Here is a 26,053-nt window from a genome sequence, read left to right on the forward strand (position 1 = left end):
AAAAACACGCTGATTACCAGACCGTCTGCGGGCCGGATTGAGAAGGTGATTGGGCCGGATCCGGCCCCCGGGCCTTAGTTTGCCTACCCATGGTTTATACGAATGTCAGCTACTGTTTTCAGAACCTGCCTGGGCTTCCTCTCTGAACGAGATGTTGCCTGGCTGTGTCGGAAGGGGGCGCTCTTGCTACACAAGCCAAGGTCACAGGGGTTTTGCCCAGACAAGCAGGAATGTGCTGTGCATTCCGCATGCCCATTTTATATTTAAAATCATTGGAGTTGCATTAAAAGGTATGTCAACAAAGCATTAAGAGAGGGGCTCTTTGGAAGAGTGAAGAAGAGGGTGGGAGCATCTGAAGGAAATCCCTACCCAGATTTTGGAAAACCTCCAACCTGAGCAATCTTGAGTTCTGGTAAAGAATGGCAGACAGCCTTGGTGTGTGATCAATCACATAACCTAAAGGAAGCCAAGGAACAAAGCGCAACACACTAACTTTTTTGTGATTTGGGTCGGCTTTATTTCTTACACGAATGAAACAGGACACAACCAGCCCATCCCTCCAGTTGTACCAAGGTATTTGGCTGCAATAAACATGCAGTGATTGGCCATTTTGCTTTCTGCATTTTTTAAAAAAATTATGCTTTTCAGGTTTATACGTTCCATTAATTCTACAATCATTTTAACATTTCAAAGCTTGACTTCCTTCCCCCTCTTTCTGTGGTTCCTTAAATTTATTTCTAATATCTTCTGCATATCCAAATTAATTTAATTTGCTCATTTGTTCAGCTGCTTTAAATGTGTACTCTTATAAAACTGCAGGTTATTACAGCAATCCTGCCAATGTTCTTATCTGTTTGCAATTTATCTGTAAATATTTAGTAAGCCATTTCCACTCTGTTATAAAAGTTTGTCTGGATTCCTTATTCTTCCAGTAAGTTTCGCCATTTCTGCATATTCCATAAGTTTTTGTATCCTTTCTTCCTTTGCTGGGACATCTGCTTCTTTCCATTTTGGGGCGAGTAACATTCTTGCCGCTCTAGTAGCATACATGAATAAGTTTCTATGCTGTAGTTCTGTCCCTATAATTCTCAAAAAAAAAACAACTTTTGGTTTTTTGGTGTTTTTTTTTACTAAAGCTATTTTAAACATCCTTTTCAATTCATTATATATCATCTCCCAGTAAGTTTTAACCTTACTACAAGACCCCCACATATGGTGAAAAGAACTTCCTTCCTCTTTACATTTCTAACACTTACTTGATTTAGATTTATACATTTTTGATGGTGTTAGATACCATCGATAGAACATTTTCATACAATTTTCTCTTAGACCATAATATGCTGTGCTTTCTGCATTTCTTTCTTATCCTTGCATCTCCGCTCTTTGCTGTGTGAGGCTTATTCATTCTTATGTTGGTTTCTTAATGAAAATGCAATGAAAAATCTACATTTTCCCAAAAGGGAAGTGCCCACATCCCATGCCTTCTTTCTTTTTGCCTTCTCAGGTTGTTCTTTGTTCATCTCTACTGTTCGCTGATTTACTCAGGTGTAAGTCAGGTATAAGTCAATGTTGTGTCATCTGCATATCTGAGGAAATATCAACAACCTCAGATATGCAGATGACACAACCTTGATGGCAGAAAGTGAGGAGGAATTAAAGAATCTTTTAATGAGGGTGAAAGAGGAGAGTGCAAAATATGGTCTGAAGCTCAACATCAAAAAAACAAAGATCATGGCCACTGGTCCCATCACCTCCCGGCAAATAGAAGGGGAAGAAATGGAGGCAGTGAGAGATTTTACTTTCTTGGGCTCCATGATCACTGCAGATGGTGACAGCAGCCACAAAATTAAAAGACGCCTGCTTCTTGGGAGAAAAGCAATGACAAACCTAGACAGCATCTTCAAAAGCAGAGACATAACCTTGCCAACAAAGGTCCGTATAGTTAAAGCTATGGTTTTCCCAGTAGTGATGTATAGAAGTGAGAGCTGGACCATCAAGAAGGCTGATCGCCGAAGAATTGATGCTTTTGAATTATGGTGCTGGAGGAGACTCTTGAGAGTCTGGACTGCAAGAAGATCAAACCTACCCATTCTTAAGGAAATCAGCCATGAGTGCACACCGGAAGAACAGATCCTGAAGCTGAGACTCCAGTACTTTGGCCACCTCATGAGAAGAGAAGACTCCCTGGAAAAGACCCTGATGTTGGGAAAGATGGAGGGCACAGGGAGAAGGGGATGACAGAGGATGAGATGGTTGGACAGTGTTCTCAAAGCTACCAACAAGAGTTTGACCAAACTGCGGGAGGCAGTGGAAGACAGGAGTGCCTGGCGTGCTCTGGTCCATGGGGTCACGAAGAGTCGGACACGACTAAACGACTAAACAACAACAAAGTCAGGAAAGTGGGGCATTGTTTCTTTAACTTGGGGAGCTCCTTGGCAGGCCTTAAGCCACCTGTGCTCTCCTCCCTTTTACTTTTCCGTTATGCCAACGAAAAAACGACTCAGTCGTGATCAACGTGCCACGAGGTGTGGGGGAAATGAAGGCAGCGGAAAGATACTGGCGATGTCCCTCAGTTTGCTTCCCCCTCCGACGGCTTCTAGAGATCGCAGCCGAGGTCACGACAACTTCCCCTCCACGCCGACCGCCATTTTCTTTGGCGTCATCGTGGTTTCCCATCTCCGCCTCTACTTCCTCGACAGTCCATATATGTTGCTTTTCTCCTCAGCCCGGCCTCTTGTGGCTTGCGTTGAGGGAAGTCTCTTTCCTCACAGACGCGGTTTGCTAAAACGAGTAGGTGTTTGCCTCCTGGAAATGTGATGGTGCGGTTAACCATTGAAAGATTGTAATTTTTTTTGTGAGGGGAGGCTGGTGGGCTAGGTCAAGGGGGGGATTCCCTTTGGTGCAACCTGAGGAGGGGGTGTCATCTCCCAGTGGTGGGCAGGACCTGAGAGCACCCCCTCTGTCCTCTTCTATTCTAGGCGAGCGAAGACACATAATCAGGGTTCAAGGACATATTCCAGGTAGGCAAAGGCACTCAGGGTGGGTTGGGTATGGAGCTGGGCTGGTGAGGAGTACATACCCTCCAGCATTTCTCTGATGAAAATAGGGATGCCCTACTTAACGACAATAACACTATTATTATTTAACTCTGGGTTGCCCCAGCCACTCTGGGTGGCTTCCAACTTATATATAAAAACATAATAAAACATTAAAAACTTCCCTATACAGGACTGCCTTCAGATGTCTAAAGGTTGAAGAGTTACTCATCTCCTTGGCTTGGGGTTCACATAACCCCATACCCTCCAACGCTTCCCTAATAATAATAATTTATTATTTATACCCCACCCATCTGGCTGGGTTTCCCCAGCCACTCTGAGCGGCTATAACAACAACAACAACAACAACAACAACAATAATAATAATAATAATACCAAACATTAAAAACCAAAAAACGGCCCAACAGGGCTGCCAGATAGTTGTTTATTTACTTGACATCTGATGGGAGGGCATTCCACAGGGCGGGCGCCACCACCAAGAAGGCCCTCTTCCTGGTTCCCTGTAACTTCGCTTTTCGCAATGAGGGAACCACCAGGAGGCCCTCAGAGATGCTCCTTCAGGTATACTGGGCTGAGGTCATTTAGGACTTTAAAGGTCAGCACCAACACTTTGAATATAGGGACGGCCTAAGGAGAAGCAGGACATTCCGGGATTGGATTCTGTAAACCCGGGACTGTCCCTGGAAAATAAGGACACTTGAAAGGTGTGGCAGTGTGGTTGCCTAAGGAGAGGGGGTGCAGCCTGGAAAGTGTCCTGAGGGCCAGATAGACAGGCTTGGAGGGCTGTCTCTGGCCCCTAGATGCCTGAGGCCCCAAACTCTTGGAATACAGGATGTTGCAGCTACCTTCTTGCGGGAATTTGTGTGTCTGTCTGTCTGTCTGTCTGTCTGTCTGGTACAGTGTGCGCTGTTGCTGCAGCAACTACGCCAGGAAAGGCTGCCCCTGACAGAAAATCCCTTTTCCCCACCCAGCTTTTTAAAAGACAGCAAAGGTCTTTTGTCATTTGCCCTTTAGGACTTCTGTGGAGACGCTCTCTTCGCACCCTCATTTTTGCTCTGGATTTTATCGTTCAACCGATTTCCTTTGTCGGCTCCACATCCCAATTTTATGATAGGTATCTTGGCTGGCTAAAGCCAAGCCCCCACTATGTTTGTTTATTGGTTTGGCGAAGAGCTTTTTCCGACTGCTTAAGAAAAGAGGAGGGGAACGGGAGGGGCCTTGCCTGGATGCAGGGCTTGTAACCCAAATACGGAATGACAACACGCAGGCCAGAAGAACGGCAGAAGATCTGTCAGGAGCAGATGCGTCTTTTCCTCATTCCCTCGGTCAGGCAGCGTCTTGTCCTTGCACATTTTCTAACTATATCGCGTGGTTCGCATTAGTCATTTGGTGTTGCCCACCTACACTTGGCAACGCTCCCCAAAAAGCCAAATGACGGAGGTTTTAATATTTAGTCCGCCGGAACTGCCACAAATAAACCTGCACAGAGTAGCTCTGCTGGTAGGCGTGTTCTCGATGTTTCTGCACTTCCTAGGCAAAGCACTTAGACAGAGTGAAAGGAGATTTCTTCCCTCTTTTCCCCACCTTCCTTGCAAACAAGCAGCAGCAGCAGCAATGCTAGCAGGCTTGTGCATTCTGGGCATCATAAATGAAGGGGAAGGGTTCAGCTCAGTGGCAGAACATCTCTTTTGCATGCAGAAGGTGAGGGGTTCAACCCCCAGGATTTCCAGTTAGGGGAAGGGGAGACCCAGGTCTGAAATCCTGCAGCACCTCTGCCAGTCGGTTTTGACAATACTAAGGATTCAGAGCTGATGAAGCGGCTGGGCCAAAGCCGAAAGGTCGCTCAGTTGCGGATATGCCTGGAAGCGAAAGGAAAGTCCAATGCTGTAAAGAAAAATATTGCATAGGAACCTGGAATGTTAGAACCATGAACCTGGGTAAGTTGGATGTGGTCAAAAATGAGATGGCAAGAATAAATATTGACATCCTGGGCATCAGTGAACTAAAATGGATGGGAATGGGCGAATTCAGTTCGGATGACCATCATATCTACTACTGTGGGCAAGAATCCTGTAAAAGAAATGGAGTGGCCCTCATAGTCAACAAAAGAGTGGCGAAAGCTGTACTGGGATGCAATCTGAAAAATGATAGAATGATCTTGATACGAATCCAAGGCAGACCTTCTAACATCACAGTAATCCAAGTTTATGCACCAATTACTGGTGCTGAAGAAACTGAAATTGACCAATTCTATGAAGACCTACAACACCTTATAGAAGTGATACCAATGAAGGATGTTCTTCTCATTATAGGGGATTGAACACAGGAGGGCCTGGCGTGCTCTGGTCCATGGGGTCACGAAGAGTTGGACACGACTAAACGACTAAACAATAACAAAGGATGCGGGTGGTGCTGTGGTCTAAACCAGTGAGCCTCTTGGGCTTGCCGATTGGGAAGTCGGCGGTTTGAATTCGCGCAACGGGGTGAGCTCCCGTTGCTCTGCCCCAGCTTCAGTCAAAGGCGACTATAGGGTTGCGGCACTCGCCTCGCTTTTCAAGCTGAGGGAGCCAGCGTTTGTCCACTGACAGCTTTCCAGGTCATGTGGCCAGCAGGACTAAACCGCTTCTGGCGCAATGGTACACTGTGACGGAAGCCAGAACGCACGGAAACACTGTTTACCTTCCTGCCGCAGTGGTACCTATTTATCTACTTGCTCTGGCCTGCTTTTGAACGGCTAGGTTGGCAGGAGCTGGGACAGAGCAATGAGAGCTCACCCCATCACGGGGATTTGAACCGCCGACCTTCTGATCGGCAAGCCCACGATGCTCAGTGGTTTAGACCACAGCGCCACCCGCATCCCCTTCATAAAGTGAGAAGTGACCTGGCATAGGGACATCTAGTTCAACCCCCTGCAATGCAGAAATATTTTGCCCAATGTGGGGTTCAAACCCAGGACCCAGAGATTAATAATCTCCTGCTCTACCCAGGGAGCTACCTGTGCTGACACCATCTTGCAGTTTCCACCAACTGGTGGAGAAAGAGTCATTGAAATATTATTATTACAGTATTATTAATAACAAGAACAACAGCAATAATAATATTTATACCCGGCATTTGGGTAGCTTCCAACACATATTGTTGTTGTTGTTTAGTCGTTTAGTCGTGTCCGACTCTTCGTGACCCCATGGACCGGTGTGCGCCAGGCACTTCTGTCTTCCACTGCCTCCCGCAGTTTGGTCAAACTCATGCTGGCAGCTTCGAGAACACTATCCAACCATCTCGTCCTCTGTCGTCCCCTTCTCCTTGTGCCCTCCATCTTTTCCAACATCAGGGTCTTTTCCAGGGAGTCTTCTCTTCTCATGAGATGGCCAAAGTATTGGAGCCTCAGCTTCACGATCTGACCTTCCAGTGAGCACTCAGGGCTGATTTCCTTCAGAATGGATAGGTTTGATCTTCTTGCAGTCCATGGGACTCTCAAGAGTCTCCTCCAGCACCATCATTCAAAAGCATCAATTCTTTGGTGATCAGCCTTCTTTATGGTCCAGCTCTCACTTCCATACATCACTACTGGGAAAACCATAGCTTTTACTATACGGACCTTTGTTGGCAAGGTTTTCATTGCTTTTCTCCCAAGAAGCAGGCGTTTTTTTTAATTTCGTGACTGCTGCCACCATCTGCAGTGCTCATGGAGCCCAAGAAAGTAAAATCTCTCACTGCCTCCATTTCTTCCCCTTCTATTTGCTAGGAGGTGATGGGACCAGTAGCCATGATCTTGGTTTTTTTGATGTTGAGCTTCAGACCATATTTTGCGCTCTCCTCTTTCGCCCTCAATAAAAGGTTCTTTAATTCCTCCTCACTTTCTGCCATCAAGGTTGTGTCATCTGCATATCTGAGGTTGTTGATATTTCCTCCGGCAATCTTAATTCCGGCTAGGGATTCATCCAGCCCAGCCTTTCGCATGATGAATTCTGCATATAAGTTACAAATAAAAGCATAATAAAACATCAAACGTTGAAAACATCTTCAGATGTCTTCTAAAAGTTGTGTTGTTCTTTATCTCCTTGACATCTGAATGGTCTGGTCCTCCCAGTTTAGAGGCCTAAACCAGCCTACTCTTGCATCTGCTTTTGGAAACAGAGCAGTGGCGTAGCATGGGGGGTGCAGGGGGGCCCGGCCGCACCGGGCGCAACACCTGGGGGTTAGGGGGCGCAAATCCACAGGTTAGGGGGCGCAAATCCACGGGTTAGGGGGCACAAATTACTTGCCTTGCCCCGGGTGCTGACAACCCACACTACGCCACTGAAACAGAGACAAAGGTTAAGGGAAGCAGACCCCCTGTCTGCTACTTGGTTCCCAAAACGAAAGGTCAAGGATGATGTTTTCTCATACTCTCAGCAATTCTATATAATTCCTGTTGCGAAGCAAGAAGAAAAATGAGAAGTAAAGCAAAAGAGGTTTTTTGTGTGGTCAGCCTGACGCCTCTACCAAGCCCAGTTGTTATCTGTGGTGGGAACGTTTGTGAGGACGTCTGCAAAAAAGTCCAAAAAGTCACACCACACAGGCCCTTGAACCATTAGAGCAGGGCAGGGGGAACCTCTGGGTCTCTCTGGATCGTACCTTCTGCATGGCCAATGGGCAAGGTTGATGGGAGCCAGATTTCAACTACATTGGTACCTTGGTTCTCAAACTGAATCTGTTCTGGAAGTCTGTTCCAAAACCAAAGCGTTCCAAAACCAAGGTGCGCTTTCCCATATAAAGTACAGAGTACCTCGGGTTACATACGCTTCAGGTTACATACACTTTAGGTTACAGACTCCACTAACCCAGAAATAGTACCTCAGGTTAAGAACTTTGCTTCAGGGTGAGAACAGAAATTGTGCTCCGGCGGCATGGCAGCAGCAGGAGGCCCCATTAGCTAAAGTGGTGCTTCAGGTTAAGCACAGTTTCAGGTTAAGAACGGACCTCCGGAACAAATTAAGTACTTAACCTGAGGTACCACTGTAATGCAAAATGGATTCATCCGTTCCAGTCTTTTAAAAACAACTCCTAAAACAGCAATTTAACATTAATTTTACTATCTAACGAGACCACTGATCCATAAAATGAAATCAGTAAACAATGTACTGCAGTCGCACATCAGTCAATCAGTAGCTGAACTGGGTTCCACACAAAACAGAAAGAGCCACAAAAACAAAAAATAAATAGCAAAAACAGACAGACCTCGGGCGTAACACTCAAAACGGAAGTGTGGCACTCAAATCGTCAGCGTAACACTCCAAACAGAGCACATTCTGCTTCTGAAAAATGTTTGCAAACTGGGTTCCAAGGTGTTTGAGAACCAAGGTACCACCGTATTCCAAGAGAGCCACAGGTTCTCTCCACCTCTCCGTTAGAGAACATTGAAGGGGTCAACTGTAGCATGGCGAGAACCGTAAAGCAAATGCAATAACCTGTTGGGAAACTGTTCGTGCAGCTACTCACACAGAGTCAATTAAGGTTTGGCAGACAGCCAGAAGGCAATCTGAAGGAGTTAGTCTGCCTGGTGATATCAGAGGCATGGAGACAGCTCCCTGATTGGTCAAGCTCTTTCAAGGGAGTAATAATTAATGGCCTACTAACTGGAATATGTTAGTTCAGTGTTCAGAGGTTCAGAGTTCTGTGTGTCAGTGTAGGAGTTGTGAGTCGTGTCAGAGAGAGCTAGCAAAAGATCCGTGTTCTGTTCCTGTAAATAGTCCACTGTATATAATAAACACCTAACTACAAGTTCCTGGTTCCTGCTTCGTCTATCCTGTCTGCAGCCAAGTCGCCAATTGCTTCCGTGGATTCTGCGTATACTCTGCTAGGTCTGGCTAAGGTCCTGCAACTAGTCGGAAAGTTGCGAAACACCAATAGGTTTTACCAATATAACCTGCCTTGGAAAACGAAATAGGAGGAATGCAGAGAGCTGGTGCCCTCCTTGCGATGGTGATTTTCTGTAGGGCCGCAGCAAAGGATGAACGGGTTAGATCCCTCTCCCCACACGCTGCGGCCCCAGTCGGGAGATCAACGTGGCAGCTCTTTGAATTTTTAAAAATAAGCATGTTAATTGCTTTCGCACAATTAAAAGAACCTGTTAGATGAGCCTCAGCAAGGTGTGGAACAGATTTCAGGTTGCGCCAAGGACAGCTAGGATAACAAAACATTAAGAGCTTTTATGAGATTCTAAAATTTAACAATGCACTCCAATCCCTTTCCAGCACAGAACCCTCCACTTATGGGATAGTAGCAACTGTTCTCAGGCTGGGAATAGAACAACCTTGCAGGAACTTGCAGTGCAGGAAGTGCAGAAATGGCACACTTTCCTGGTGAAATAAACTACAGAGTCTCAGGATGTGGTCTAAATGTAGGTGCTGCAGCCACCAGGCAGACGACCAACAGGTGCAGGGAATCCCATGGATTGTCACTTTGAGTCCCGTGATGAAGGAAAGGCAGGATGTGAAAGTAGTAATGATTTTTACATAATGAATGAAAACTTAATAATGGCTGTCAATAGCAGATTGGCTGTTTGGGATGTGTGGTATAATTGATTAAACTAAAAATATTTATTAAAGGTTAAGGCAAAAGGCTAGCCAGACAGAAGGTTTATGTTTGAATTCTGAAGTGTAGGATGTTATACTTTACCGGGAGCAATTTAAGAAAATATTGATATATTTTATTTACATGATGTTTATTTTGCAATGGATCAGTTTTTATGATGTGTCCTACATTGTAAAGATGTATTGAATGTTATTTATATATCTTTGTCAATGCATTTTGCTTTCAAGTGCAATCAATAGATGTAAAGCCCCTTTAAAATGTGTTTTGTTTTGGGGGGGCTATTGAGTTGTTTTTGTTTTAATAATAATAATAATAATAATAATAATAATAATAATAATAATTTTTATTTATACCCTGCCCTCCCCAGCCAGAGCCGGGCTCAGGGTGGCTAACACCAGTAAAATTACAGTAAAATCATAACAGGAAAAGAACCAATTTAAAATACAGGTTAAAATGCAATTTAAAATGCAGCCTCATTTTAAAAGTAGCCCATAGATCAAAACCATAAGGGGAGGGAAAACATAAGGGTCAGACTGAGTCCAAATCAAAGGCCAGGCGGAACAGCTCTGTCTTGCAGGCCCTGTGGAAAGATGTCAAGTCCCATAGGGCCCTAGTCTCTTGTGACAGAGCGTTCCACCAAGTCGGGGCCAGGACTAAAAAGGCCCTGGCCCTAGTTGAGACCAACCTAACCACCTTGCGACCTGGGACCTCCAAAAATGTTGTCATTTGTGGACCTTAAGGTCCTCCGCGGCGCATACCAAAAGAGGCGGTCCTGTAGGTACATGTTTTGTGGTTTTATATCTTTGATTTTATTCTGCGAACCGCCCTGAGACCCCCCGGGTATAGGGCAGTATATGAATTCAATAAGTACTGTATTTTTCGCTCTATAGGACACACCAGAGAATAAGACACACCTAGTTTTGGTGGGAGGAAAACAAGAAAAAACAAAAAAACATTTTGAATCCCAGAAGCCAGAACTGCAAGAGGGATCTGGCTTCTGGGATACTGTGTGGCTGTTCTGGCTTCTGGGATAACAGTGCCAGGCCTCTTCAGGACAGCAGGATGAAGGCTCCCCCTGCCTGGAAGAGGCTAAGGCAGAAGTCAGGACAGGCGCCTCGCTGAAGGGGCGCTGCGCAGTTCTCCCTCTTTGCGCAGCACCTCTCCCTTGCAGGAGAGACGCTGTGCAGAGAGGGAGAACTGCGCAGCGCCCCTTCAAGCGAAGCTGGAGAAGGAACAGAAGGAGACCCTTCTGTTCCTCCTCCGGCTTCCAGGACAGGTGCCTCGCTGAAGCTTTCCGCTGCTCCCCGCAGCTTGTGGGGCTGGCGGTGGGGAAAGCTGAGCCTCCCTCACCGCCAGCCCTGGGGAGAAGTGGGAAGGATGCACGCAGCCTTTCCGCTGTTCCCCGCGCTTGTGGGGCTGGCGAGGGAAGCCCGGGTCTCCGCCCCCCCCCAGCCCCAGGGACCACACATTCGCTCCATAAGACGCACATTTCCCCTTAGATTTTAAGAGGGGGAAGTGCGTCTTATGGAGCGAAAAATACGGTAAATAAATAACACACATGCCTCAACTGCAGAATTCTAGCCGGTGAAAGCTCTGCTGGCATGGAGATGGCCCTGAGGTTTCACTCGCAGAATTCCAGCCTGTTGGGCTGCTGTTAGAAGAAGAGATGCTTTGCCAGAGGAGACAAAGTTGGCACTCCTTCTGCCTCAGTCCTTGCATGGTCACCCTGCTTGCTGCTCACGTTATTTCCTCTTTGCTTAGGTTACAGGAGTCGTGCTGCAGGAATATCATTGAACTGCCAGGGTCCAGGTACTATGACAACCAGGGCCAGGTGAGCATTGAGATAACAGCAACACCTGCTTGTTCCTAATGGCATGACTCTTATTTATAGAGCCAGCCCCTTGCCTCTCCAAACTCCGCCGGCTTCAGATTGTGTGATTACCCAGCAACAATTAAGGCCTGCATCCTGACCTGCTCTTCACCCTCGCAGCAACCCACCTGCTATGTAAGCTCATCAACCGAGAACCAGCCCTAGCCTCAGGCAATAACACCACCCGTGGCTGTGACAGGTGGCCAAAAGACTCGGGTGCTGCCTACGAAAGTCAGGCAGTTTCTTGTTGTGTTCCAGGTGCTCAGGAAGATGTCTTATATCACATCAGGCCCTAGCTCAGTAGTTGTCTGCAATGATTGACAGTAGCTCTCCAGGGGTTCAGGCAGAAGTCTTCTGAAGCCAGGGACGCAGGCAGCACTGTGGCCTAAACCACTGAGCCTCTTGGGCTTGCCGATCAGAAGGTCGGTGTTTCGAATCTCCGCGGCGGGGTGAGCGCCCGTTGCTCTGTCCCAGCTCCTGCCAACCTAGCAATTTGAAAACACGCCAGTGCAAGTAGATAAATAGGTACCACTCCTGCGGGAAGGTAAATAGCGTTTCCATGCGCTCTAGCTTCTGTCACGGTGCTCTGTTGCGCCGGAAGTGGTTTAGTCATGCTGGCCACATGACCCAGAAAGCTTTTCTGTGGACAAACGCCGGCTCCCTCGGCTTGAAGCGAGATGAGCACCACAACAAAGTTGCCTTTGACTAGACTTAACCGTCCAGGAGTCCTTTATCTTTTTTTCTTTTTTTTAACCTGTAGACACCAGGAATTGAACTTTGGCCTTTTTGCATGCAAAGCATGCACTATACCCATGTACGACAGCCCTTCCCTCTTGTTTTAAATGCTAAATGGAAAGTACCCATTCATTTGCATGCTAAATGGAAGGCAACCCATTCATTTGCATGGGAGGGAACGTTGGGGCAAATGTGTTGCTTCTCCTGCTCACAGGGCACTGTAATGAGAGAAACTTTGTCCAGGGATCTGAAGCCACAATCTCAGGGTTTTTTGCAGACTCATTTCTGTATTCAGGACCCAGGGTGGATCTACTATGTAAATCAGTTGGTTCAAGCAAGGTGCTGATAATACCAAGGTTGCAGGTTTGAACCCCATATGAGACAGCTGCATACTCCTGCATTCTTCTTCTTTGGCAATCACTTGTAGCCAAGTATGATTGTATTACATCAGGGGTCAGCAAACTTCTTCAGCAGGGTCCACTGTCCCTCAGACCTTGTGGGGGGCTGGACTATATTTTGGGGACAAAATTGAACAAATTCCTATGCGCCACAAATAACCCAGAGAGGCATTTAAAATAAAAGCACACATTCTACTCATGTAAAATCACCAGGCAAGCCCCACAAATAATCCAGAGATGCATTTTAAATAACAGGGCACATTCTACTCAATTAATAACACGTTGAATCCCAGACCGTCCGTGGGCCAGATTTAGAAGGTGATTGGGCCAGATCCGACCCCTGGGCCTTAGTTTGCCTACCCATGTCTTACATAAACACGGTTTTAAAGTGAGTCCGTAAGTGACTGTGGAGGCCAATTCTGGATCCACATGTCCTTCCACAGTGGGGACATAGGTTTCCAGGCAGGAGTTGATCACACTGAGGGTTTGCCAAACGTGCCTTCCTCTTAGCACGTTTCCCCCTTTCATCCTGAGTTCGAGCGTCTTCAAAACCCATGACACCTTTGGTAAAGGCTGTTCTCCAACTGGAGCGCTCGTAGGCCAGTGTTTCCCAGTTATCAGTGTTTATACTAATTTTTTTGTTGTTTGGTCGTTTAGTCGTGTCCGACTCTTCGTGACCCCATGAACCAGAGCACGCCAGGCACTCCTGGTAGCTTCGAGAACACTGTCCAACCACCTTGTCCTCTGTCGTCCCCTTCTCCTTGTGCCCTCCATCTTTCCCAACATCAGGGTCTTTTCCAGGGAGTCTTCTCTTCTCATGAGGTGGCCAAAGTATTGGAGCTTCAGCTTCAGGATCTGTCCTTCCAGTGAGCAATCAGAGCTGATTTCCTTCAGAATGGATCAGTTTGATCTTCTTGCAGTCCATGGGACTCTCAAGAGTCTCCTCCAACACCATACTTTTTAAAGTACATTTTTAAAGTATAAACTAAACTATTGGACAGGTGCATATTTCTACATTCTTCTTCTTTGGCGATCGCTCATAGCCGAGTAAGATTGTCTTCCATAAACACGGTTTTAACTGTGAGTTTGTAAGTGACTGTGGAGGCCAATTCTGGATGCACACATCCTTCCACAGTGGGGAACATTGGTTTCCGGAGTTGGACGAGATGATTCTCAAGGTCCCTTCCAACTATATAATTCTATAATGAAGCTTAAGCTTCCATACCCTCCAACATTTCTCCTATCAAAAAAGGATGTCCAGTCCTATTTTTCTAGAAAAGGAGGTGCCAGAACACAACCGTGAACCTCCCTTGTTCTCTTATAATGGCAATGGTGCCAGAATTGAGTCCCGGTGAGTTCCAGTTGAAAAAAAGCCCCATGGATGTCCTATTCCATACCTTCCGACATTTCTCTGATGAAAACAAGGACTTCCTAAGGAAAAGCAGGGCATTATGGGATCAAATCAGAAACCAGGACAGCTCCAGGACTGTCCCTGGAAAAAAGGGACATTTGAAAGCTTTGAGCCTCTGGGCCTCTAATCCTGGAAGGACCCCAGAAACAACTTTAGTTCCCATTGCTTAAAATTGAGGGGCTCTAGTAGACCCAATTTGAGTCACGTGACTCAAGTTGATGAATTCTTTGTTGTACAGTGGTACCTCAGGTTACATACGCTTCAGGTTACAGACTCCGCTAACCCAGAAATAGTACCTCGGGTTAAGAACTTTGCTTCAGGATGAGAACAGAAATTGCGCGGCGGCAGCAGCGGGAGGCCCCATTAGCTAAAGTGGTGCTTCAGGTTAAGAACAGTTTCAGGTTAAGAAAGCACCTCCGGAATGAATTAAGTTCTTAACCCGAGGTACCACTGTATATATTTCAACAATCCCAAAGTCTGAGAGCCAGTGGCACAGATGGTGTAAAGTTGCAGCGATCTGTCAGGGAACAACTCCGTGGAAGAAGATAACAGGAGTAACCCAGGCCTTGCTTGTTGCTGGTTGCAAAGGGGACCCCAATGCAGTTGAAGCTTCAGGAGCGCCCCCAAATGTAGGGCTGCCACTGTCTTGGATTTCATTCTAGCCAAGTGAATGGGATGTGTCCCCTGAAAAGGGTGAAATAGCAGGAGAAATTGTCAGGATTGATTTGAAAAACTTGTAGCACTCAAAGCTGGATCACGTACCCCAGATATTAATGCCATGGTTAAATGTTCTTTGACTTTAAGGTGGTTTCTTTCCAATGTAGCTCATTCTCCATTCAGCTGTGACCAATGACCAAGTAATCAGGGAATATCTATACAGCTGAATTTTGCAATTCAATGCTATTTAGAAATAGCCCTGGTCTTTTTATGCAGCATCCCAGAAGGGTTTTAGGATCCACAGCATTGGTGTAGAGTCCACTGGCGGTGACTGCTCTTCAATTCCCCACCCCGGGTTGGAAAGGGCTCTTTAAATTTCCCACAATGCCCCAGAGCAATGCTACGTCAGAGGCATTGTGGGAAATTAAAACAGTGGCTTCCAGGTAGAACTGCTTTCACTGGGCTTCTGTTGCTGCCTTTTAGCAACAGAGCTCATCCACAAAGGAGGAGGATTGGCTGTCCATAGGCAGAGAGAGGACATTGCATGCATCCAATTTCTAAAGGACAATCCTTGGTTCAAAGGACTGGCTGGTACAGGTTTCTGATTTAAAGATGAAGATGGCAGAGGAATGCAGAGCAGGATCCTTGATGTTCCCCACCAACACCCCATACCCTGGGTTGCAGTCTTCCCTAATATGGTGAGAAATATTGCATTTCTACTTACAGTACTTATTTCTAATGCTAATTATTTCTAGATGTGCAAGGTTTTTGGTTATGTGTAAAGGTTGCCCCTCCAGATGGTAGTTTGCAGAGGGGACCTCCTCAAAACTGAGGCTCTGGTTTTATTTATTTTTAGGGGGGCGGAGTATTTCTGTAGCTGTATTTTGAAGCTGGGGACTAATTGGAGTTAGGTTTCCCAGATGATCAGGAAAAAACAAAGGCTGCTCCGTGTACCTTTAATACAGCATGAAGTGCAGAAATCAGCCTTTTACTGCTTTTCCACAGCAGAAGCAGTAATGATTAGCACCTGCTAAGGTCTTTGACATAAAAAAAGAAGATTGATTCACCTGCTGATTTCTGCCTATGTTCAGCTGGTCACTAAAGGCAGAGCAACAAGGGCCTGAAGAAAAGTTGGCAGCCAATACAGTGGTACCCTGGTTCTCAAACGCCTTGGTACGCAAACAAATTGGAACCCAAACACTGCAAACCCGGAAGTCAGTGTTCCGGTTTGCGAACTTTTTTCGGAAGCCAAACGTGCTCCGTTTTGAGTGCCACCCTTCCGTTTTGAGTGTTACGCTGAGGTCTGTCTGTTTTTGCTATTTATTTTGCGTTTTCGTTTTTGCGGCTCTTTCTGTTTTGTTTTTGTGACTGTGTAGGGACGCAGGTGGCGCTGTGGGTTAAAGCCTCAGCGCCTAGGACTTGCTGATCGAAAGGTTGGCGGTTCGAATCCCTGCGGCGGGGTGCGCTCCCGCTGCTCGGTCCCAGCGCCTGCCAACCTAGCAGTTCGAAAGCACCTCCGGGTGCAAGTAGATAAATAGGGACCGCTTACCAGCGGGAAGGTAAACGGCGTTTCCGTGTGCGGCTCTGGCTTGCCAGATGCAGCTTTGTCACGCTGGCCACGTGACCCGGAAGTGTCTCCGGACAGCGCTGGCCCCTGGCCTCTTAAGTGAGATGGGTGCACAACCCCAGAGTCTGTCAAGACTGGCCCGTACGGGCAGGGGTACCTTTACCTTTACCTTTAGAGCCCAGTGATTGATTGTGTGACTGCAGTACATTGTTTACCGCTTTCATTTTATGGATCAATGGTCTCGTTAGGTAGCAAAAATCATGTTACATTGCTGTTTTAGGGGTTGTTTTTAAAAGTCTGGAACGGATTAATCCATTTTGCATTACTTTCTATGGGAAAGCACGCCTTGGTTTTGGAACGCTTTGGTTTTGGAACGGACTTCCGGAACAGATTAAGTTTGAGAACCAAGGTACCACTGTAATTGAGATAGAAGGGGTTAGTTTCAGATTCTCCCCCCTGCATTGAAAGGGATTTGCAGTAGTGGGCATAAAAACCTGGGATTCTGGGTGTTTATTCCCAGATGTACGGTGATTGTTAGTGCCAAGGGTTTTTGCCGAGAGCTCCCCACCCACCCAGCTAAATGTGTGTGTTTTTCTCTGAACAAGTGGAACAGTTGGTCTCAACCTGCCAGGTGACAGATGGTGAGTGTGTCTGTGTGCTTTCATTCAAGTAAGCCTGGCCCAGGATCAAGCATAAGCCTTAGCAGCCCCCACACCCCTCCGAAACACAGCCAATTAGTTAGTTCGCTGGGTGCCCTTGGCAGAAGGATGAATATGGGGGGGCACTGGGAGGGAAGAAAAGGTCCTGCCTATTTGCAGCTTCGAAGGGGGGCAAATCAGGATGTTAAGAGGTCAACAATATCATACCCTCCAACTTTTCTCCGATGAAAATAGGTACGTCCTATTCAGCGATGATGATGGTAATAATTTTGCTGTTTATACCCCGCCACTCTGACTGGGTTGTCCTAGCCACTCTGGGTGGTTTCCAACATACAGTGGCACCTCGGGTTACATACGCTTCAGGTTACATACACTTCAGGTTACAGACTCCGCTAACCCAGAAATATTACCTCAGGTTAAGAACTTTGCTTCAAGATGAGAACAGAAATCATGCAGGGGCAGCGCAGCGACAGCAGGAGGCCCCATTAGCTAAAGTGGTGCTTCAGGTTAAGACCAGTTTCAGGTTAAGTACAGACCTCCGGAACGAATTAAGTACTTAACCTGAGGTACCACTGTATATAAAAACACAATAAAAACTTTTCAAAAACTTCCCCATGCAGGGCTGTCTTCAGATGGCTCAGGAGCTGGACAACTCCATACCCTCCAGTGTTTTCCCAATGGAAATAGGGACATCCTAAAGAAAAGTGGGACATTCTGGGATCAAATCAGAATCCAAGGTGGCTTCTGTCAATCTGTCCCTGGAAAATAGGGACACTTGGAGGGTCTGCAATATCCCCAACCCCATGTTACTCACTCTTGCACAAGGAAGGCTGGAAGTTCTTCCCTTCCACCTAGACTCCAGAAACACCTCACAGGTGTAGTTTTAGCCACCCACCCACCATGGATCCCAAACTGGAATGAAGCATGGGATGGAGAATGACCTAGAAGACATTGCCAGGGGATTGGCAAGCCTGGGTGGGGTTAAGGCAGAGGGCCTTCTCGGTAGAAGAAGAGGAGTTTGGATTTGATATCCCGCTTTATCACTACCCAAAGGAATCTCAAAGCGGCTAACAATCTCATTTCCCTTCCTCCCCCACAACAAACACTCTGTGAGGTGAGTGAGGCTGAGAGACTTCAGAGAAGTGCGACTGGCCCAAGGTCACCCAGCAGCTGCATGTGGAGGAGCGGGGAATCGAACCCGGTTCACCAGATTACGAGTCCACAGCTCTTAACCACTACACCACGCTGGCGCCTGCCCTGTGGAACGCCCTCCCCACCAGTTGTCAAACAGAGAAACAACTCTTTGACTTTTAGGAGACAGCTGGTCAGTCTTGTTCAGGGAAGTTTTTAATGGTTGAGGTTTTATTGTGCTTTTAATGTTTAATATTTTCTTGGGAGCCGCCCAGAGTGGCAGCAACTCAGGTGGGCGGCTAACGACAGCAAGAAGTAGCCTTTGCATTTGGAATACTAGACAATGTCTTAATACAATCTAGGTTAGGGTTGTCAATTTTAGAAGTGCAGAACATGTTGGTTCTCCAGTTGTTGCTTATCTTGGAGCATGGCCCATGCTAGCTGACGACTGAACACTGGGAAGGCCACAGGTTCCCCATTCCTGGTCTGTGCTGCCTGGGTCTCAGGTGGACCTACAGGTTTTCAGACAGGAGTCTTTCAAAGCCTGATCAGGAGCTACCAAGCAGCTGAACTTGGGGTGATTGCTATGCAGAGCAGATGCTAGGCTGCTGGGCCACGTAAAGGTAAAGGGACCCCTGACCATTCGGTCCATTCGTGACCGACTCTGGGGTTGCGGTGCTCATCTCGCTTTACTGGCCGAGGGAGCCAGCGTACAGCTTCTGGGTCATGTGGCCAGCATGACTAAGCCGCTTCTGGTGAACCAGAGCAGTGCACGGAAACACCGTTTACCTTCCCGCCAGAGCGGTACCTATTTATCTACTTACCCTTTGACGTGCTTTCGAACTGCTAGGTTGGCAGGAGCAGGGACCGAGCAATGGGAGCTCACCCCGTCGCGGGGATTCGAACCGCCGACCTTCTGATCGGCAAGTCCTAGGCTCTGTGGTTTAACCCGCAGCGCTGAAAGCTCGGAGTCGCATTTGCCAAGATACTGTGCCGTTCTAGCCCAAGGCTAGATAGCACCAGTCCCCTCTCTACCTCTGGGAATGCCCCTCTCGAGAGAGATCATTTTTGCTCTGCTGAGGGACATTATTTGAAAATGGTTCTCTGCTATCGTTGGTGTCTGTAATCCTAACTGCACTAAACTCAGGAGTAGCCTTGTTGAACACAGTTGGGAATACTTTCCCATAGGCACACATAGGAGTTGCATTGTTAATTTGTTTAAAAGAGCCACTGTGGAACTTTGTACTAATTCTGCATGAAATTCTTTGGCTAAGGCAAATTCACCCTAAAATGAACTCTTAAGCATTTCTAAATAAAGTTTTATTGCTGTCATTTAGCAGAATTAGTGTAGCTGATGTGGAAAGTTTCCTTTCCCCCTTTGACTCTCTGCATTTTTTGTCACGAGCTCCCAAAGTCGTGTTTTATGTGGTTTTTGCCCTTTTCTGCGTGCTGTCTTGAACAGATGGGTGGACAGGGCCAAAAAAACTGGCAATAAGCACTTCTGAGGTTATATAAACACACTCAAATAATCATTTTGCCGTTGGTGCTCTGGAAGTATTGGAGAAGCAATCTTATAATCAGAGACTCTTCCCTTTTCATCTAGAGCCATTTTATCACATTTGTATCCTATGTGGCCCAAGCTGAGTTATATCACTTTCTTATAACCCTTAGGCAGGGTATTTAATTGACTACACTGAGACTCCATATTTGTTATGGAACTTGAGTAGACATTTGGCCAAGTGTCTAGGCAGTGATGGGACCCAATCCTGTTTAACGGTGGCCTCTTTCTCACCACACATTTAAAGCACTGCACCACTTTCGTCCTAGCTTTCCCCCAAAGAATCCTGGGAGCTATAGTTTAAGGGTGCTGTGAGTTCTGGGAGACCCATATTCCCCTCAGAGCTACAATTCTCATAGTGGTTTAATCACCAATTCCTCTTCACCAGGAACTCTTGAAATGGGATCTCTGTGAGGGCAATAGGAGCCTCCTAACAATTCTCAGCACCCTTAAACTACAATTCCCATAATTATTTGGGGGATGCCATAAGTGGCATCATAGTGCTTTAAATGTATCATGTGAATGGTTCCAGCCTCAGTTGGTTTCAGGTCTGGGTAGGCCAAGAAATTGTGGCTCCAGAGCAGCCTTCACCAGCCAGTGCCCTAGAATCATAGAGTTGGAAGAGACCACAAGGGCCATCGAGTCCAACCCCCTGCCAAGCAGGAAACACCATCGGAGCACTCCTGACATATGGTTGTCCATCCTCTGCTTAAAGACCTCCAAAGAAGGAGACTCCACCACACTCCTTGGCAGCAAATTCCACTGTCGAACAGCTCTTACTGTCAGGAAGTTCTTCCTAATGTTTAGGTGGAATCTTCTTTCTTGTAGTTTGGGTCCATTGCTCTGTGTCCGCTTCTCTGGAGCAGCAGAAAACAACCTTTCTCCCTCCTCTATGTGACATACTCTTATATATTTGAACATGGCTATCATATCACCCCTTAACCTCCTCTTCTCCAGGCTAAACATGCCCAGCTCCCTTAGCCGTTCCTCATAAGTACCCTACAGGTACCTGGGACTGTAACTCCCATCAGCTCCACTGTCTGGAGCTGATGGAGGTTGTGGTTGAAAACATCCAGCAGGAAACCATGTTGGTGAAGGCTCATACTGATCTACCCAGGCTTGCACCAGAGATGGAAAGCCTTTGGTCCTCCTGATGTCGCTAAACTGCAATTCCCATCATCCCTGACACTGACTAGGCTGCTGGGAGTTGTAATCCAACAGCATCTGGACACAAGTCCCCTCGTCCTGGGCTTGGAGCTTGGCCTTTTAATTGATAGTTACAAAAGTGTGAAAGAGCCTGCAAATAAATAATAATAATAATAATAATAATAATAATAATAATTAATAATAATAATGGTACCCTGTCCATCTGATTGACTTGCCCCAGCCACTCTGGGTGGCTCCCAAGATATATAAAAACATAATAAAACATTAAACAAACTTCCTAATACAGGGCTGCCTTCAGATGTCTTCTAAAAGTCAGATAGTTGTTTATTTCCTTGATATCTGACGGGAGGGTGTTCCACAGGGCGGGCGCCACTACCGAGAAGGCCCTCTGTCTGGTTCCCTGTAACCTCAGTTCTTGCAGTGACGCAACTGCCAGGAAGCCCCTGGAGCTGGACCTCAGTGTCCAGGCTGAATGATGGGGGTGGAGACACTCCTTCAGGTATACTGGGCCGAGGCCGTTTAGGGCTTTAAAGGTCAGCACCAACACTTTGGCTCCCAGTACATTTCCAAGCACAATTCAATGTAGGTGTTATATGGTCTCGGCAGCCACTCCCAGTCACCAGTCTAGCTGCCTCATTCTGGATTAATTGCAGTTTCCGAGTCACCTTCAAAGGTAGCCCCACATAGAGCGCATTGCAGTAGTCCAAGCGGGAGATAACCAGAGCATGCACCACTCTGGCGAGACAGTGTGTGGGCAGGTAGGGTCTCAGCCTGCGTACCAGATGGAGCTGGCAGACAGCCGCCCTGGACACAGATTTGACCTGCGCCTCCATGGACAGCTGTGAGTCCAAAATGACACAGGGGCACAGTTACCCCATTCAGGACCAGGGAGTACCCCCCCCCAACAGTACTTCTGTCTTGTCAGGATTTAACCCAAATCCATTAACCTGCATCCATCCTTCAACCGCCTCCAGACACTCACATAGAAACCCCTTTTTCTCTCTTCCCCACAGCTTCCAGGGACAAGGCAATCTTTTTCAAGTTGAGCACACTTCAGAGTAATTGTCTAAAGCTCTAAAACTGCTTAGGACATACTTTGGAGACCATTACCTTCCTATGTGTTGCGCGACCTGACAAGCATTTCAAAAGGTCACCTCCAGGCTTGACTACTGTAATTCGATCTATGCGGGGCTGCCCTTGAAGCTGTCCCAGAAACTCCAGCGGGTGCAGAATGCTGCAGCGAGGCTCCTCATGGGGTCTCTGCCATGGGAGCATATTCACCCAGTGCTTTACCAGTTGCACTGGCTCCCAGTGGAGTACAGGGTCAGATTTAAGGTGCTGGTTTTGACCTTTAAAGCCCTTCACGGCCTAGGACACTCATACCTACGGGACCGCCTCTCCTGGTATGCCCCACGGAGGACCTTACGGTCCATAAATAGCAACACCCTAGAGGTCCCTGGCCCTAAGGAAGTTAGATTGGCCTCAACCAGAGCCAGGGCCTTTTTAACACTGGCTCCGGCCTGGTGGAACGCTCTGTCTCATGAGACCAGGGCCCTGGAGGATCTGATTTCTTTCCGCAGGGCCTGTAAGACAGAGTTGTTCCGCCTGGCCTTTGGCTTGGAGCCAATTTGATTCCCTCCCCTTTTTTCTTTTCCTTTCTCCTCCTGTGATGAGGCTGCATTTTAACATTTTAATATTTTACTGTTTCAATGTTGTATTTTAATCTTTTTAAGTTGTATTCATTCAACTTGTTTTTATTATTGCTTGTTAGCCGCCCTGAGGCCGCCCTTGGTTGGGGAGGGCGGGGTATAAATAAAAATTATTATTATTAAAAGCCGGTCAAGAAACCGGCTGCAGCCTTATAACTCTGTAGAAGAAGCTAGCCGAAGGGGAAGGGTGATTAATGCTTCCATAGAGAGGCCACATAGCACCTGCTCTTTCCAAAGTTAAACAAGAGTTGCCTCTGATCTGGGTTTATTTTGGGCCAGGCAGGACAGTTCCCTATGCAATTAAGGGTGACCGCAAGGGACAGGAACGGAACAAGGCAGCTGGGGCACACCCTGCCTCAGAACACGGAACAAACCAAACCCCGCAGGGGAAGCAAAAGTTTGGACTCAGCAGTACTGAGGAAATGCTGAATTACTGGCTTGGGTGGGCCTCCAGCACCCAGCTGGGATGGCTCAAAAGCTCGGACAGCAGGAGAAAAGATCCATCTGCTTCTCCCACCCCTTGACGCCCAACTGCGCTTGGCTGTTGTCAAAAGTTTGACAAGCACTGCTCAGGTTTGGGGAGCAGCAACTGTTTGCTGTTTTGGCCATCCATGAAATTTGAAGATCTGTCTGGAAAACATACTGTATTTTTCGCTCCATAAGGCGCACCTATATTCGGGAGGAGGAAAGCAAGAAAAAATTATTCTGAATCCCAGAAGCCAGAACAGCAAGAGGGATCTGGCTTCTGGGATAACAGCGCACAGCCTCTCCTGGGCGCATCACTGAAGGGGCGCTGCACAGTTCTCCCTCTCTGTGCAGGGCCTCTCCTTCGCAGGAGCGGCGTGTGCAGAGAGGGAGAGCTGCACAGTGCCCCTTCAGTGAAGCGGGAGAAGGAACAGAAGGGGCTCCGTTCCTCCTCCCGCTTCGCTGAAGCGGGGCTGCGCAGCTCTACCTCTCTGCCAAGTGCCATTCGCTCCATAAGGCGCACTCACATTTCCCCTTACTTTTTTGGAGGAAAAAAGTGCATCTTATGGAGCAAAAAATACGGTTAAGTTTCTCAGGGAAGCTAGTTCAGACAGACCACGGAGAACTTGGTGCAAAATGAGACTCGCCACCACAACTTGATTGCAAAAAGTCTTTACTATGTTTTATCAAAAGAGAACAAGCAAAACACCTGAAACCATGGGTGCATGTTTGTAAAAAAGAGCCCACTCCCCTTTACTTGGGTCACTTTTTTTTTGCAAGTATTGGGTGTACTCAGTAACAGCAACCGCCTGTCGTAGCTTAAAGGTTTGGCATCTCTTTTTGAGATACAAATATGCAACTTTGCCTGTTCTTGACGCCGTGTCACCCGCTTCCCCCTTCCTGCAGCTACTTCCTCAGATAAGGTTGAGCTAGAGTTTCAAAAAAAAGAAGAAAGTTCCCTTTTTGATTGCTTTCATAACCAGAACATTGCTTTGAATGAGAAGTAAAGCTTTTACGGGAATAATGCCACCCTGTTAAGACATTCACTCAGCCTGGCTTTCATTTCTCAGGGACCCTGCAAGCTGTAGTTCAGGCCAAGCAACAGGAATCCTCTTAAAGGCTCTGAGGAGATGGAGCCTAAAACCGAAACAAACTCCAAACTGGGGTTCCTCAGCGGACGTTTCGCTCTTATTTCCTGGTAGCTAGAGAAAGCCTTTAACGTGGCTGACAGGGAGAACACAAAACAACGAATGTAGTAGCCCTTTGCCGTAGTAGCCCTTCGCCTCCTTTAAATAGCCACTGTAGAAAATATCGAGACAAAAAGTATAAAAGCATCAACTTTGTTTTTTTTAAAGTACTGGAGGAGGAATCCGGCCTCTGGAGGTGACGAGACAGGCAGGATGTGGCCGGTGGAAGAGGCCTCCTCTGAGATTAAAGAGAGAGATCAGCAGCTCAAAAGAAAAACCACAATTGCACAGAACCCCGGGGTGGGAAGAGGGATTCCCATACGCTGCTGCCAGATTTTTGATATTAGAAAAGTCACTGCAGTACGTGACAATATATTTGCTGCCACAGATGGTTGGGGGGGCTACTAGGGCCTACCTAATTTAATTTGGTAGTTCTCCAACACTGACAGATATCACAGGCATGTGGAGACTTAATGCTGAAAGACCCTGGGCCCAAGTTCTTCCCTTGTTCAAGGTCTGCCACCAAACACCACATACTGCAGCTTTTTTTAAAGCCCCTCCCCACCAAAAGCCGTTTTCCCCCCAGGTCTGGGCTCTCCTCTAACTCTTTTATATATACCTCAAATGCTACTTCATGCCCTAGGGTCAACATGCTGTTTCTGCTAATACATCTTCCAGGTCCTAAATCAAAGCCCACAGTCTGCAGGCCACCCTGAACTCTCAATAAGTTGTTGTGTCGTCTCCCCCCCACCTTTAATCCTTGGCTGGTTGGGAGCTGGAAGGAGCACTCCATTTCCCAGTTCTCCCCCCCCTTCCAGGAATCACGGGTTTTCTCAAATTTGTGCCTCCTGCTGTTCTTGGACTCCAGTTCCCATTATCCGTAGCTAGCAGGACGATGGGATTTGTAGTCCCCAAAAGAACTAGAGACCCAAGTTTGGGAAACCTGACCTAACCCTTTCAATATAGCAAGGAACAAACTGAGTAGCATTCACAGATTCGGTTGACCCTGCTCCGTGGAAGAATCTAACTCTGAAAAAAAAAATCCCACAATCCTTCCACGGAACAAAGAATACCAGATCACTCGTGCTTCTTTGGCTTGACAATTTGTCGCGTTTCCTTCCGAGCTAATTCCCCCCCATTGCTTCTTTCCTCGAGGTTCGTGACCAGATCTGTCCGACGATCTGGATCCCGAGAAGCACAGCCCTAACACCTGCTGGCGCTCGGGATCTTATCGGAAGCCTCGAATCCACCGAGAACCAACCCGGTGGGCTGCTTGAATCCACTCTGCTGGCCGAATAAATAAATAAATAAATTAGCCAGCTTTATAAAAGCTGAGACTGCCGGCCACCCCTCCCCACCCCACAAAAAAAAATGCCCTTGTGCGCTACTATCTCCTTTTACAACTGGCTTTCTTCTTCCTCCAGGGAACGGTTCAGCCCAGGGATGAATTTGAGCAGTCTCTTGCGGAAGCTCCCCGGTTTGCTCTTCCTGGGCCTTGGGGCGGCTGCGGAGTTCTTTTGGTCGCATGATCTGTCCCAGAACCGCGCAACTCCATTGCTGCTGTGACTGCTGCTTGTGCATTTGACGCTGGCGCTGCGGGTGAGCGTTGGGCGCGGGCGCGAGGGCTGGGCGGCTGCGGGGACAATGTCCAGGGAGTCGGCAGAGTCAAAGAAGCAGGTCTGGTACACAGAATCCTCGCTCTCGTCCGTGGCGGTGCTGACGCAGCCCACGCTGCTGTAGGTGCTCCCCGATCCTGGCAACAGCACCCCAAAAGGGGCAGCAGGGCCTCCGGCCAGCCTAGTTCCGTACAGGCAGGATCGCACAGATTCCAGGGTGTCATAGATGCTGGGGTCTTTAACCACGATCCCTAGCAGGGAAGAAGGGTTCCAGTTAATAATAATAATAAT

General features: G+C 47.3%; 1 protein-coding gene and 1 long non-coding RNA gene across 3 annotated transcripts in view; one reads left to right on the top strand and one right to left on the bottom strand.

The window, feature by feature from the left end:
• LOC309363033 overlaps positions 1 to 26,053 on the top strand; it is a 71,678-nt gene that overhangs the window by 18,850 nt on the left and 26,775 nt on the right. The window contains exon 3 of one of the 2 annotated variants that reach the window (XR_014165176.1): positions 11,394 to 11,463. This is a non-coding gene — a long non-coding RNA (uncharacterized lncRNA). Of the gene's footprint in view, positions 1 to 11,393; positions 11,871 to 26,053 lie in introns of those variants that run through there. The other variant, XR_014165177.1, reaches the window with a different exon arrangement.
• Positions 23,616 to 26,053, bottom strand: part of TAMALIN (trafficking regulator and scaffold protein tamalin) — a 40,608-nt gene continuing 38,170 nt past the window's right edge. Inside the window, exon 8 of the mRNA XM_081899076.1 lies at positions 23,616 to 26,013. Coding sequence (XP_081755202.1) covers positions 25,544 to 26,013 — 470 coding nt within the window. The 3' untranslated portion in view covers positions 23,616 to 25,543. The remainder of the gene's footprint in view (positions 26,014 to 26,053) is intronic.

This window comes from Podarcis melisellensis, assembly GCF_964234715.1.
Source record: "Podarcis melisellensis genome assembly, chromosome: 2".
In the NCBI taxonomy this organism is placed as follows: domain Eukaryota; kingdom Metazoa; phylum Chordata; class Lepidosauria; order Squamata; family Lacertidae; genus Podarcis; species Podarcis melisellensis.